This window comes from Nerophis lumbriciformis, linkage group LG03 (assembly GCF_033978685.3).
Source record: "Nerophis lumbriciformis linkage group LG03, RoL_Nlum_v2.1, whole genome shotgun sequence".
NCBI lineage: Eukaryota > Metazoa > Chordata > Actinopteri > Syngnathiformes > Syngnathidae > Nerophis > Nerophis lumbriciformis.
The window spans coordinates 7,643,635-7,660,117 of NC_084550.2; the positions used below are offsets into that span (position 1 = coordinate 7,643,635).

The following is a 16,483-nucleotide window of genomic DNA, read 5'->3' on the forward strand; positions in this document are numbered from 1 at the left end:
GAGGTTGTTTACTCAATGTAAAGTGCTTTTTACAAATAAAATCTATTATTATTATAAACTCCTTTTCATTGAGGGCCATATCGCAGTTATGGCTGCCCTCGGAGGGCCGCTTGTAACTGAGAGTAATATTCAACTCATAATATTATTGCACAACAATATATTTTTTTACGTACTCCGTAAAAACAAAAAAAACTGTAGACTGGCAGCTGAGTCGGCAGGATTTTTCTGTGGATTTAATCGTTGTTTTTTTTTGTCTTTACAGGATATTGTTGTAAATGGAAAAAGGCTACTACCGTATTTTTCGGACTATAAGTCGCAATTTTTTTCATAGTTTGGCCGGGCGGGCTCCAGTGCGACTTATATATGTTTTTTTCCTTCTTTATTATGCATTTTCGGCAGGTGCGACTTATACTCCGAAAAATACGGTATGTTTTTTTTTACATATTTCCTGAGTTTATAAACATAATATACATTTTTTTTAAACAAAAAGATTAAGAATTTGTGATCATAGTAGTATCGACTAGATACGCTCTTGTACTTGGTATCATTACAGTGGATGTCAGGTGTAGATCCACCCATGGCGTTTGTTTACGTTGTGACGCCGGTGAGCAACGGTGTGTAGTGAAGCATGTTTAGCTCTTCCTCGTCCTCCAGTGATAATGATACTTGTAAGAAACTTACACGCTAACCTGCTCAGTGGCCTAGTGGTTAGAGTGTCCGCCCCGAGATGGGTAGGTCGTGAGTTCAAACCCCGGCCGAGTCATACCAAAGACTATAAAATGGTACCCATTACCTCCCTGTTTGGCACTCAGCATCAAGGGTTGGAATTGGGGGTTAAATCACCAAAAATGATTCCCGGGCTCTCCTCACCTCCCAGGGGGTGATCAAGGGTGATGGGTCAAATGCAGAAAATAATTTCGCCACACCTAGTGTGTGTGTGTGACAATCATTGCTACTTTAACTTTAACTTTATTTGTCGCTATGGAGGCGAGGATTAGTGATTTAGAAATAGCTAAAAGACTGCGGCTGGATGTTAGCCGCTAGCTAGGTAGCCATGTCTTAAAGCACCTCTTCCTGAGAGCGTTTCAGTGTTATAAATTCACCTTTATCTTTCGTTTTTTACGCCAAAATGCGTCCATTCTCCCTTTTCTGTCTGCACACTGTGTCTGCTTGTAAGTACTATGTGATTGTGCGCTGCCGAACATGCTCCTCTGCTCGTAATCCAGCAATGTCAAAACGTGATTTAAAAAAAGGTGGGGGTTTGGGGGACCGGTACTTTTTAAAGGCGGTATAGTACCGAATATGATTCTTTAGTATCGCGGTACTTTACTAGTACCGGTATACCATACAACCCTACACTAGATGTTTACATTGTCCCTTTAAAGACACCCAATAGCATACTTGCCAACCCTCCCGAATTTTCCGGGAGACTCCCGAAATTCAGCACCTCTCCCGAAAACCTCCCGGGACAAATATTCTCCTGAAAATCTCCCGATTTTCAGCCGGAGCTGGAAGCCACGCCCCCTCCAGCTCCATGCAGACCTGAGTGAGGACAGCCTTTTTTCACGACGGGAGAACAGGGTGACAAGAACTAAATCATCCAGACTAGAGATAAATTGTGTTATTATGTTTATCTTACCTAAAAATAAATACATTTATTAATTTAAAAAAACAAAACTAAATACATTTTTACTATATTTTGCTAAAAACATCAAAATTAATTGTATTTTTATTTGTATTTCTTCCTGACTCCTTATTACATCCAGCCATAGAATTATACATTAAAATAAACATATTTGAAATAATTGATTTTAAATTATAACAATTAAATTAAATTTAAAATGACCATATTTAACTATTAAAATAATTGCTTGTTTATCAATAACTTTAGCATTTTATTCATTACATTTTGAAACTCTCAGAAGCCAAGTTATGTTATATTCCTTAATATTTATTTATGCAAGTTTGAAGTATCAATTATCTAAACACAGTTTTGTTTGCATATTTTCAGGATATATATATATATATATATATGTATGTATGTATGTATGTATGTATGTGTATATATATATATATATATATGTATGAAATACTTGACTTGGTGAATTCTAGCTGTCAATATACTCCTCCCCTCTTAACCACGCCCCCACCTCCCTAAATCGGAGGTCTCAAGGTTGGCAAGTATGCCCAATAGTATTTTTTTAAAATATATATTTGCTTGAAACGGGATGTTACCGCACAATTATTTGCACTTAGAAATACTTGTTTGTAGTAATAAATGTGGTTAGAACATTTGAGCATTATGTTTGTGTTCAATTCCAGTAAGTATTATGTATTATTTTAGATCCACTATGGACTGGACTTTCACAATATTATGCTAGACCCACTCGACATCAATTGCTTTTGGTCTCCCCTAGACATACTTGCCAACCTTGAGAGCTCCGATTTCGGGAGGTGGGGGCGTGGTTAAGAGGGGGGAGTATATTGACAGCTAGAATTCACCAAGTTAAGTATTTCATACATATATATATATATATATATATATATACATCCTGAAAATATGCAAACAAAACTGTGTTTGGATAATTGATACTTCAAATTTGCATAAATAAATCTTAAGGAATATAACTTGGCTTCTGAGAGCTTCAAAATGTAATGAATAAAATGCTAAAGTTGTTAATGAACAAGCAATTATTTTAATAATTAAATATGGTCATTTTAAATGAATTATTATGATAATATAAAATTAGTTATTTCAAATATGTTTATTTTAATTCTATGGCTGGATGTAATAAGGAGTGAGAAAAAATACAAAAAAAATACAAATAATTTTGATGTTTTTAGCAAAATATAGTAAAAATTTTTTTTTTTTTTTTTTTTAAATCAATAAATATATTTATTTTTAGGTAAGATAAACATAATATTACAATTTGTCTCTAGTCTGGATGATTTAGTTCTTGTCACCCTGTTGTCCTCCCGTGGTGAAAAAAGGCTGTCCTCACTCAGGTCCGCATGGAGCTGGAGGGGGCGTGGCCTCCAGCTCCGGCTGAAAATCGGGAGATTTTCGGGAGAATATTTGTCCCGGGAGGTTTTCGGGAGAGGCGCTGAATTTCGGGAGTCTCCCGGAAAATTCGGGAGGGTTGGCCAAGTATGCCCCTAGAGGGGTTTGGGGGGTCACCCACATCTGCGGTCCTCTCCAAGGTTTCTCATAGTCATTCACATCGACGTCCCACTGGGTTGTGAGTTTTTCCTTGCCCTTATGTGGGCTCTGTACCGAGGATGTCGTTGTGGCTTGTGCAGCCCTTTGAGACACTTGTGATTTAGGGCTATATAAATAAACATTGACTGATTGATTGAAGTGTGTTTATCCTAAACATTTACACACTATGGCATTTTTACCAAGTCAATTCCACAATAATATCGTACCGTGACATTTTGATATCGCTACATCCCTAGTAATAAACTTATGGTTCTCTTTTCTCTCAAGATGGAGAAAGACATGTCTGACGTGAGCCTTGGCCCCACCCCCATCCCGGAGCTGACGCACATCATGATCGGCCTTGAGAGCTGCTCCTTCCTGGTAAGTTCTTTGTCGTCCTTTTTTTTCTTCTTCTCTCCCTTGTTTAACCATTTTTGTTGTCGTCTCGCATCAGGAGGAAGACTTTATCCCGTTTGCCGTCCTCAACATGATGATGGGCGGAGGCGGCTCCTTTTCAGCGGGAGGACCCGGGAAAGGCATGTTCACACGCCTCTACCTCAACGTCCTCAACAGGTGAGCACACGGCTAGTAACTAGAGATGTCCGATAATATCGGACTGCCGATATTGTCGGCCGATAAATGCTTTCAAATGTAATATCGGAAATTATCGGTATCGGTTTCAAAAAGTAAAATTTTGACTTTTTAAAACGCCGCTGTACGGAGTGGTACACGGACGTAGGGAGAAGTACAGAGCAGTTGCGTCTCCCAGTCATACTTGCCAACCCTCCCCATTTTCCCAGGAGACTCCCGAATTTCAGTGCCTCTCCCGAAAATCTCCCGGGGCGACCACTCTCCCGAATTTCTTCCGATTTCCACCCAGACAACAATATTGGGGGCGTGCCTTAAAGGCACTGCCTTTGTGTGCCGGCCCAATCACAAACACACACACAAGTGAATGCAAGGTGGTCAACAGCCATACAGGTCACACTGAGGGTGGCCGCATAACAAAACTTTAACACTGTTACAAATATGCGCCACACTGTGAACCCACACCAAACAAGAATGACAAACACATTTCGGGAGAACATCCGCACCGTAACACAACAGAACAAATACCCAGAATCCCTTGCAGCACTAACTCTTCCGGGACGCTACAATATACGCTACCCCCTATCCCTCCACCTCAACCTCGCCCACCTCAACCTCCACATGCTCTCTCAGGGAGAGCATGTCCTAATATCGGACTGCCGATATTATCGGCCGATAAATGCTTTAAAATTTAATATCGGAAATTATCGGTATCAGTTTCAAAATTATCGGTATCAGTTTCACAAAGTAAATATATTAATTTTTAAAACGCCGCTGTATACACGGACGTAAGGAGAAGTACAGAGCGCCAATAAACCTTAAAGGCACTTCCTTTGCGTGCCAGTCCAATCACATAATATCTACGGCTTTTCACACACAGAAGTGAATGCAAGGCATACTTGATCAACAGCCATACAGGTCACACTGAGGATGACCGTATGAACAACTTTAACACTGTTACAAATATGCGCCACACTGTGAACCCACACCAAACAAGAATGACAAACACATTTCGGGAGAACATCCGCACCGTAACACAACATAAACACAACAGAACAAATACCCAGAACCCCTTGCAGCACTAACTCTTCCCCTACAAACCTCCTCATGCTCTCTCAGGGAGAGCATGTCCCAAATTCCAAGCTGCTGTTTTGAGGCATGTTAAAAAAAATAATGCACTTTGTGACTTCAATAATAAATATTGGCAGTGCCATGTTGGCACTTTTTTCCATAACTTTAGTTGATTTATTTTGGAAAACTTTGTTACATTGTTTAATGCATCCAGCGGGGCATCACAACAAAATTAGGCATAATAATGTGTAAGGCTGCAACTAACGATTAATTTGATAATCGATTATTAATTCGATTAATAATCGGATAAAAGAACTACATTTCTATTCTTTCCAGTATTTTATTGGAAAAAAAACAGCATACTGGCACTATACTTACCGTATTTTCCGCACCATAAGGCGCCCTGGGTTATAAGCCGCGCCTTCAAGGAACGGCATATTTCAAAACTTTGTCCACCTATAAGCCGCCCCGTGTTATAAGCCGCATCTAACTGCGCTAAAGGAATGTCAAAAAAACAGTCAGATAGGTCAGTCAAACTTTAATAATATATTAAAAACCAGCGTGATGTGGGCGCGCATGGAGTCGTATATCAACATGGACGGAGCTGCGTGAAAAAAGCCACCCGGCCTCTTCACGTAAACTTACCTTACCCACTCGCTCTTCTTTTCTTCATCCATCCCTTCGAGTTAGCTTTTATGATGACGCCGGCTGGAAAGGTCTCTTTTGGCAAGGTCTTCCTTTTGAATATCACCATGGGTGGAAGTTTCTGGCCATTAGCATGGCAAGCTAGAACCACAGTGAAGGATGACTTCTCATTCCCTGTGGTGCGAATATTCACCGTACGTGCTCCCGTTGTATCCACAGTGCGGTTCACAGGAATATCAAAAGTCAGTGGAACCTCGTCCATGTTGATAATGTTCTCTGGCCGGATCTTTTTTTCAGCTATCTTGTTTTTACAATATGCACGGAAAGTAGCCAGCTTTTCTTGAAAGTCTTTAGGCAGTTGCTGTGAAATAGTAGTCCGTGTGCGGATGGAGAGATTGCGTCTTTTCATGAACCGGAAACCTGTCGCTTAGTAGGAGCCATTTTGTGGTCTTTACAGATGTAAACACACAAAAGAAATGAAACGTAATATCCGCGCGCTTCTTCTTCTTCTACGCGGGCGGGTGGTTGCTTACAGTAGAAGAAGAAGCGCTTCCTGTTCTATGGGGGCGGGTGCTTACCTTGGCGGTTGCTTGCGTAGAAGAAGAAGCACTTCCTCTTCTACGGGGAAAAAAGATGGCGGCTGTTTACCGTAGTTGCGAGACCGAAACTTTATGAAAATGAATCTTAATATTAATCCATATATAAAGCGCACCGGGTTATAAGCCGCACTGTCAGCTTTTGAGTAAATTTGTGGTTTTTAGGTGCGGCTAATAGTGCAGAAAATACGGTATTTTGATTATTGTTTCTCAGCTGTTTGTACATGTTGCAGTTTATAAATGTTTATAAAAAAATTAAATAAAATGCCTCTGCGCATAGCATAGATCCAACGACTCGATGACTAAATTAATCGCCAACTATTTTTATAATCGATTTTAATCGATTAGTTGTTGCAGCCCTAATAATGTATTCATTCCACGACTGTATATATCGGTATCGGTTGATATCGGAATCGCTAATTAAGAGTTGGACAATATCGGAAAAAAAGCCATTATCGGACATCTCTAGTAGTAACCATCATCCTTTCCTACCGGTTGACAGTGTGATTTATTTTTACTTTTTTGTTTGTGTTAAAGGCACCACTGGATGTACAACGCCACGGCCTACCATCACAGCTACGAGGACACGGGCCTGCTGTGCATCCACGCCAGCGCAAACCCCAGACAGGTGCGTTCAGGCGCACTCATGTCAAAGTCCCGTTCGGATTAACAGAAACTTCTCCACAGGTGCGAGAGATGGTGGAGATAATAACGCGAGAGTTCATTCAGATGGCAGGAAACCCAGGAGAGGTACTCACTTCAGTCCAAGGTCGTTGTAGCGTCGTCTTTTGCAGCGCTCGTTAACGGCTGTCGCATGCAGATGGAGCTTGAACGAGCCAAGACGCAACTCAAGTCCATGCTGATGATGAACCTGGAGGCCAGGCCGGTTGTTTTCGAGGACGTGGGCCGCCAGGTTCTGTCCACAGGAAAGCGGAAGCTGCCTCATGAGCTGTGTGCACTAATAAGTGAGTAATGCTCTGACTTGTTTCACATTTCTGTTGCAGCCTTATAATAAATTGTATAAATACTAGAGATGCGCGGTTTGCGGAGTCCGCGGATTATCCGCGGGTCGGGCGGTTGAAATAAAAAAAAAAATTAGATTTTATCCGCGGGTCGGGTCGGGCGGTTGAAATAAAAAAAAAATTAGATTTTATCCGCGGGTCGGGCGGTTGAAATTAAAAAAAAAAAGATTTTAAATAGATTCAGGCGGGTGGCAGTTAAACCAATTCGGAAATATATATACATACCGTATTTTCCGCACCATAAGGCGCCCTGGGTTATAAGCCGCGCCTTCAATGAACGGCATATTTCAAAACTTTGTCCACCTATAAGCCGCCCCGTGTTATAAGCCGCATCTAACTGCGCTAAAGGAATGTCAAAAAAACAGTCAGATAGGTCAGTCAAACTTGAATAATATATTAAAACCAGCGTGATGTGGGCGCGCACGGAGTCGTATATCAACGTGGACGGAGCTGCGTGAAAAAAGCCACCCGGCCTCTTCGCGTAAACTTACCTTAACCACTCGCTCATCTTTTCTTCATCCATCCCTTCGAGTTAGCTTTTATGATGACGCCGGCTGGAAAGGTCTCTTTTGGCAAGGTCTTCCTTTTGAATATCACCATGGGTGGAAGTTTCTGGCCATTAGCATGGCAAGCTAGAACCACAGTGAAGGATGACTTCTCATTCCCTGTGGTGCGAATATTCACCGTACGTGCTCCCGTTGTATCCACAGTGCGGTTCACAGGAATATCAAAAGTCAGTGGAACCTCGTCCGTCCATGTTGATAATGTTCTCTGGCCGGATCTTTTTTTCAGCTATCTTGTTTTTACAATATGCACGGAAAGTAGCCAGCTTTTCTTGAAAGTCTTTAGGCAGTTGCTGTGAAATAGTAGTCTGTGTGCGGATGGAGAGATTGCGTCTTTTCATGAACCGGATCCCTGTCGCTTAGTAGGAGCCATTTTGTGGTCTTTACAGATGTAAACACACAAAGGAAATGAAACGTAATATTCGCGCGCTTCTTCTTTTTCTACGCGGGCGGGTGGTTGCTTACAGTAGAAGAAGAAGCGCTTCCTGTTCTATGGGGGCGGGTGCTTACCTTGGCGGTTGCTTGCGTAGAAGAAGAAGCACTTCCTCTTCTACGGGGAAAAAAGATGGCGGCTGTTTACCGTAGTTGCGAGACCGAAACTTTATGAAAATGAATCTTAATATTAATCCATATATAAAGCGCACCGGGTTATAAGGCGCACTGTCAGCTTTTGAGAAAATTTGTGGTTTTTAGGTGCGCTTTATAGTGCGGAAAATACGGTAGTTAAATGTTGTTACCCACATACGAAAAACGAGCAGGCACCTGCAGCATATGCCACAACAGAAGAAGAAAAAAAAAAGAGATGGACACTTTTACGGAGCGGGTAAGGGACGCCTCGCCGGGGTCTGGGACCGAGGCCCCTTCCCTCGAGAGGGCCCCACCGGGAGCCGTAGCTGAGGTGATCCGCGAGAAGGGCCCGACGCACGTCCAGGGTCACCACCGCGTCCACCGCACCGACACCCCGCCTCGTCCGCCTTCGCCGCGGCCGGCGTCACGCGCAGCAGGTAAGCAGCTTACCTGCCCGCCACCCCCGTGGCCGGGGGCTCGTAACAGGGGTCACTCCGCGCGCTCCGCCCGCGCAGCTTACCTGCCCGCCACCCCCGTTGCCGGGGGCGCGTAACAGGGGTCACTCCGCGCGCAGTGCGCTCACGAAAGGGGTGGGGCTCACCCTGGTGAGCCGAGTGGGCCACTTTTGGTAAGCAGAACTGGCGCTGCGGGATGAACCGAACGCCGGGTTAAGGCGCCCGATGCCGACGCTCATCAGACCCCAGAAAAGGTGTTGGTTGATATAGACAGCAGGACGGTGGCCATGGAAGTCGGAACCCGCTAAGGAGTGTGTAACAACCCACCTGCCGAATCAACTAGCCCTGAAAATGGATGGCGCTGGAGCGTCGGGCCCATACCCGGCCGTCGCCGGCAGCGAGAGCCGCGAGGGCTAGGCCGCGACGAGTAGGATGGCCGCCGCGGTGCGCGCTGAAGCCTCGGGCGCGAGCCCGGGTGGATCCGCCACGGGTGCGAGGGACATCGCACCTCCACGCGCTTGGAGGTGCGCTCAGCGCGGCTCCCAGATGATTGCGCACTGGTGTGTGTCTGGGCCGTGACAGCGTGGCACGCATTGAATGTCTGTGCTGCATTGGATCAGTCTCCTTTCTTTAACAGGCAAAAGCTTTATAACCTCACTAATGCCTTGCATCGTCTATATTAGATATATAACAATGGGCGGATGGCGGGCGGGTGCGGTTTTGATTAAATGTTAGATCGGGTGGATGGCGGATGGTTGATGATTTTTGTGATGCGGTTGCGAATGAAATAATTGCCTATCCGCGCATCTCTAATAAATACATTAGCAAAACACCACAGCTACACTGCAAAAAGTCAGTGTTCAAAAACAAGAAAAAATTTACCAAAATTAGGGGTATTTTATTTGAACTAAGCAAAATTATCTGCCAATAGAACAAGAAATTTTGGCTTGTCAAGACTTTCCAAAACAAGTAAAATTAGCTAACCTCAATGAACCCAAAAATACCTTAAAATAAGTATATTCTCACTAATAACAAGTGTACTTTTCTTGGTAGAAAAAAGAGGCCTTTTTTCTCAATATGTTGAAAAATATTCTTGTGCCATTATCTTGACATAATGATATGCGCTCGGCATTACATTTCTTGAAACCAGCAAACTTATACTAAAAACTCATTTATTGTTCTTAATGGAAAGGCAACAAGGCAACCGCTTGTTACTCTCGGGGTCTCCTAGCCGCTCAGGCAAATCATATGGTCTAAAAATGCATTTTTCCATGGATAACATGACATCATCGCGCCAAGTGCCTGCTCTTTCAGTCAATTAGTGCGCATATATACAGCCCGGCCCCCGGCCAAATTTTCTTTAATGTAATTTTGAGGAATTTATCTGAATGTGCATGAACTATTTCTGTTCAAAATTGTTAGAAATGTTAAATGTTTAAATATTAACTGTCAGTTTACTGTACTGTGCCAACTGTACTACTATATGAGTACCTATTTTCTATTGTTTCATTGAAAATAAAACAGCAAAGTCCATTTGGCTGTCATCTGTTTTAATTATGAGACACAATTGTGTCAAAGCCAGGATTTTTTTTTTCATGCTTGAAGTAAGAAATGATTACTTTAAAAAAGTAGTTTTATACTTGTGAGTGTTGATGACACAGCTTTGCAACACTTGATATTCTAGTTTCAAGCATGTTTTACTCAATATAGGTCATCACATCTCAGCAACAAGCTGTAATATCTTACTGAGATCATTTAGGACCAAAACACTTAAAACAAGTAAAACACTCTAACATAAAATCTGCTTAGTGAGAAGATATATCTTATCAGACGGAAAATAAGCAAATATCACCCTTATTTGAGATATTTCATCTTACTTAGATTTCAGTTTTTGCAGTGTGTTCCGCCGCTTATGTAAAGTCAATATTGGTATACTTGCATTTAACAATATTATCTGTGATGTTTGAGGACTCTCTTTCACTGCAAGGTGATTTTATAAAGGTAGTTTAAATATATGCTTTTTTTTGCTCATACTATGTAATTTTATGGACCTTGCTTGGCTTATGTATTGACATTTTTAAGAAGAAAATTGAAAACTTCATTTTTAGAGGACCCGTTTTGTTTTTTGTTTTGAAATTAAATGTACCAAATTTTTGTGTTTAACTATATATTTTTATAACTAAATGTTTAGCAAATGTGTTGACATTTCAAGGAAGAAAATTGGAAACTTAACCATTTTTAAAAAGTCATATTTGGCATTTTTAGAAGATTCATTTTTTCTGATGTTTTTTTTTTGTTTGTTTTGAAATTAATCATCCCATCCATCCATCCATTTTCTACCGCTTTTCCCTTTTGGGGTCGCGGTGGGTGCTGGAGCCTATCTCAGCTGCATTCGGGCGGAAGGCGGGGTACACCCTGGACAAGTCGCCGCCTCATCACAGGGCCAACACAGATAGACAGACAACATTCACACACGAGGGCCCATTTAGTGATTGATAAATTAATCATTTCATTATTTTTATTAGATTATTTTTACTTACCTATTTTTAGAACAATTTTTTTGGCATGTGTTGACATGTGAATGATGAAAATTGATTAGCTTAATAAAAGAATAAGTCATAGTTTAAGTTCTAGAGGACTCATTCTGTTTTTGTTTTGAAATATATAATTTAATTGTTTTTTCCTAATTTTGTTTGAACATTTTTAATGAGGTATTTTTATAAAATGTTTGGCATGTCTTCACCTTGCAAGGATGAAAATTGGATAACTTAACAAAAAAAATCCCTACATTTAAAAAAAAATAATAAAAAAGGATTCATTGTTTTTAAAATTGTGAAACATGACATTTAATTTTTTTTTCATTATTTACATTTGATTTTTTTTATAAATAATTTTTTGGCATATGTGTTGACATTTCAGGGATTACATTTGGATAACATTATTTGAAACAGAGTTGACATACCCTAGCAATCCCTAGACCGCGCCCTTTTAAATGTGTATGTATCTCTAGGGCTGCAGCTAACGATTATTTTTCTATCGATTAATCCATAGATTATTTTTCGATTAATCGGTTAATCTATAGATTATTTTTCCTTTTACCGATTTTTTTTTTTATTTAAAATGAAGTGGGAAAAAATAAATGTAGGCCGATTTTTTCAAAAGGCACGGCTTTTATTTACAAAAAAAAAAGTATGGCCACTCAGTCAACATTGACAACAACATCACAAAATATTCTGTAACAATGTAAACATTTAAAACTTTTAACATTTAACAAAATTGAAAGTAGCTTATTTGCTTTTTAATGTGCAAATATAAATGTAAACATCCAGTGCAAATCTTAATATTCTGCAATAGTATAAGCATTTCAAAAGTAAAAGTATTGCTTATTTTGCTTTAAAATGTGCAAAAATAAAGATAAACATCCAATACAAAAAAGTGCAAAACGGAAATATTCTGTAACAGTGTAAACATTTCAACAAAAGTAAAAGTATTGCTTATTTGCTAAAATGTGCAAAAATAAAGATAAACATCCAATACAAAACGTGCAAAACGAAATATTCTGTAACAGTGTAAACATTTCAACAAAAGTAAAAGTATTGCTTATTTTGCTTAATAACACAACAATGATAGTATGATTGAAGGGAAAGTTAATTGTTCGTTTATACATAGTATATGTAACTGTTAATGTTGTAAAAGGTATTTGCACAACTAATTAACGTTAGCGTTTGTGACACGTCTTGTGCCGTGGGGTTCTTTCAGGACTGACAGACTGAACGCCAGACGGCTTTGCCAGGTTTACAATCTTTTAATTTTACACAAAGTCTTCTCTTTTCTCTTTCTTTCCTCGCTTTTCGGCTCCTCTTCCTCGCTCGTCGTCCTCTGTCTCTGGCTCTCCTCCTCTCTCGCTCCACGTCAGCTTCACTTTGGCTCCTTCCAGTTTCTCTTCCCTCTCTCTCTGCTGCTCCCCTTTTCTTCAGCGAGAGAAGATTGGATGATCGTGCCCAGGTGCGCGATCCGCGCACCTGGGCACGATTGCGGCGTCGCTCCCGGCGCGCCCCGCCTCGCCGCTCGCTCGCCGGAGCCGCCTCTCCACAGCGTTAAAGAGGAGTGCGTCTTTGTAAACACTGAACAGGCACGCCAAACGCGCCTCTCAGAGCGAAACGGTGGTTTAGTTTATGAATTTACAACGCAGATACAAATGACACATTTATGTTTTTGTGTAATGATGACAACGTATACTCACGCGGACGATTGACTAATTGATGGTGATGGCAAGAACGCTGTCGGGTGTTTTCTTGTCAAATGTTCGTTCATAGCCGTTGTGCTGCTATGATAGGCCATTTCCGCTCGACACAGTGTGCATACAACAACATTATTAGGCCGTTTATTTAAATACTCCCACACTTTTGACGACTTTTGGCGTGCTTTTTTCCCCTCGCTCGCATCGTCTGCTTTGCGCTCCGCCATGACAGTAGTGTGACGTAATTATGCGACGCGTCAACGCACAAAAACGGCGTCGACGTATTTACGTAACCGATGACGCGTCGTTTCAGCCTTATGTATCTCACATGACAAGTTGGAATAGTCCTGTTGCTGTTCCTCTAAAATGACCGCAACACATTTTCTTAGTCATAAAAGTGTGGTAACACAAGTATGGGTTTGCAGGCGACGTGAAAGCGAGCGACATCAAGAGAGTGACCACCAAAATGATGCGCAGCAAGCCGGCCGTGGCGGCGCTGGGAGACCTGGCGGAGCTGCCTTCTTACGAACATATCCAGGCCGCCCTGTCCAGTAAGGATGGACGGCTGCCTCGCATGTATCGTCTCTTCCGGTAAAGACGCCACCTTGCATGTAAATACAACACACACACACAAAAAAGGACTTTGACGTTACACAAGTGTTACCTCCTGACACTGAACTCACCTCTCTGGGAGGGGACTAATATCTGGGCCTGCTTTATAGAAAGCACACCTCATACCCTTACTGTATTTATTCTTTTTTTGCTGCCATACTTCAGCATCTACTCTTTGGATAACACAAAGTATTGATTTTGCATCCACAGACATACAAATGAGACGCATTTGCAAGAGAATCAGATAATGAGGTATAAAAAAGGCAAATCATGTCCACATCAGCTCTTAACAATTATGCTGTCCTTTTTTTAAAAAGAGGGAACCAATTACTGAAAAACGTTTCAATAAAGAACATTTTGTATGATCATGGCCATACAACGTACACTTCTTTATTCTCGTCATTAAAATGTATTTGCTCTTAAAAGCTGCTGGTAGTCTTACAACAAAAAATCAACTGTTAAATAAAAGCAATTCATTCAAAAATGCATTGGAAATGTTGGAACGCTTACACTGCAAAAAGTCAGTGTTCAAAAACAAGAAAAAAAAGTTACAAAAATGAGGGGTATTTTATTTGAACTAAGCAAAATGATCTGCCAATAGAACAAGAACATTCGGCTTGTCAAGCAAGACTTTCCAAAACAAGTAAAATTAGCTAACTTCAATGAACCCAAAAATACCTTAAAATAAGTATATTCTCACTAATAACAAGTGCACTTTTCTTGGTAGAAAAAAGAGACCTTTTTGCTCAATATGTTGAAAAATATTCTTAAATTAAGTAAATGCTAGTGCCATTATCTTGACATAATGATATGCGCTCATGCTTGAAGTAAGAAATGATTACTTTAAAGGGGAACATTATCACAATTTCAGAATGGTTAAAACCATTAAAAATCAGTTCCCAGTAGCTTATTATATTTTTCGAAGTTTTTTTCAAAATTTTACCCATCATGCAATATCCCTAAAAAAAGCTTCAAAGTCAATCATCAATCAATCTTTATTTATATAGCCCTAAATCACAAGTGTCTCAAAGGGCTGCACAAGCCACAACGACATCCTCGGTACAAAGCCCACATAAGGGCAAGGAAAAACTCACCCCAGTGGGACGTCGATGTGAATGACTATGAGAAACCTTGGAGAGGACCGCGTATGTGGGTAACCCCCCCCCTCTAGGGGAGACCGAAAGCAATGGATGTCGAGTGGGTCTGACATAATATTGTGAGAGTCCAGTCCATAGTGGATCCAACATAATAGTAAGAGTCCAGTCCATAGTGGGGCCAGCAGGACACCATCCCGAGCGGAGACGGGTCAGCAGCGCAGAGATGTTCTCAGCCGATGCACAGGCGAGCGGTCCACCCCGGGTCCCGACTCTGGACAGCCAGCACTTCATCCATGGCCACCGGACCTGTGCCCCCCCTCAAGGAAAAGGGGAGCAGAGGAGAAAAGAAAAGAAACGGCAGATCAACTGGTCTAACAGGGGGGCTATTTAAAGGCTAGAGTATACAAATGAGTTTTAAGATGGGACTTAAATGCTTCTACTGAGGTAGCATCTCTAATTGTTACCGGGAGGGCATTCCATAGTACTGGAGCCCGAATAGAAAACGCTCTATAGCCCGCAGACTTTTTTTGGGCTCTGGGAATCACTAATAAGCCGGAGTTCTTTGAACGCAAATTTCTTGCCGGGACATATGGTACAATACAAGTGCCTGATTTTAACCATCGTTATATACACCCGTCCATTTTCCTGTGACGTCACATAGTGATGCCAACACAAACAAACATGGCGCATAGAACAGCAAGCTATAGCGACATTAGCTCGGATTCAGACTCGGATTTCAGCGGCTTAAGCGATTCAACAGATTACGCATGTATTGAAACGGATGGTTGTAGTGTGGAGGCAGGTAGCGAAAACCAAATTGAAGAAGAAACTGAAGCTATTGAGCCATATCGGTTTGAACCGTATGCAAGCGAAACCGAGGAAAACGACACGACAGCCAGCGACACGGGAGAAAGTGAGGACAAATTCGCCGATCGCCTTCTAACCAACGATTGGTATGTGTTTGTTTGGCATTGAAGGAAACTAACAACTATGAACTAGGTTTACAGCATATGAAATACATTTGGCAACAACATGCACTTTGAGAGTGCAGACAGCCCAATTTTCATCAATTAATATATTCTGTAGACATACCCTCATCCGCTATCTTTTCCTGAAAGCTGATCTGTCCAGTTTTGGAGTTGATGTCAGCAGGCCAGGGAAGCTAGGGTCGATATTCTTCTCTTGATCATCTTCGGTGGCATAAGGGACGGTGTGAGCCAAGACATCCAGGGGGTTTAGCTCGCTCGTCTGCGGGAACAAACTGCCGCCATTGCTTGCCGTGCTACCGAGGTCCTTCGTCCCTGAATTGCTCACACACTCCGGCAGATTCAATGGGGCTCTGGCGGCAGATTTCTTTGACTTTATCGTTGGAAATGCATCTGCTTTGAGTGTCGCAGGATATCCACACATTCTTGCCATCTCTGTCGTAGCATAGCTTTCGTCGGTAAAGTGTGCGGAACAAACGTCCAATTTCTTGCCACTTTCGCATCTTTGGGCCACTGGTGCAACTTGAATCCGTCCCTGTTCGTGTTGTTACACCCCCCGACAACACACCGACGAGGCATGGTGTCTCCAAGGTACGGAAAACAGTCGAAAAAACGGAAAATAACAGAGCTGATTTGACTCGGTTTTTGAGAAAATGGCGGATTGCTTCTCCGAGAGCGAATATTAGAAAGGCGTTTAATTCGCCAAAATTCACCCATTTAGAGTTCGGAAATCGGTTAAAAAAATATATGGTCTTTTTCCTGCAACATCAAGGTATATATTGACGCTTACATAGGTCTGGTGATAATGTTCCCCTTTAAAAAAAAGTAGTTCTATACTTGTG

The 16,483-nt window shown here is 41.6% G+C and overlaps 1 protein-coding gene across 1 annotated transcript in view; it reads left to right on the forward strand.

Annotated features, from left to right (window-relative positions):
* The window catches only part of pmpca (peptidase, mitochondrial processing subunit alpha), a 29,399-nt gene extending 15,533 nt beyond the window's left edge, over positions 1-13,866 (forward strand). The window contains exons 8-13 of the mRNA XM_061932748.1: positions 3,488-3,580; positions 3,654-3,772; positions 6,637-6,727; positions 6,787-6,849; positions 6,920-7,064; positions 13,372-13,866. Of these exons, the coding sequence (XP_061788732.1) occupies positions 3,488-3,580; positions 3,654-3,772; positions 6,637-6,727; positions 6,787-6,849; positions 6,920-7,064; positions 13,372-13,541 (681 nt within the window). The 3' untranslated portion in view covers positions 13,542-13,866. The remainder of the gene's footprint in view (positions 1-3,487; positions 3,581-3,653; positions 3,773-6,636; positions 6,728-6,786; positions 6,850-6,919; positions 7,065-13,371) is intronic.
* Positions 13,867-16,483: the final 2,617 nt, after the last annotated feature.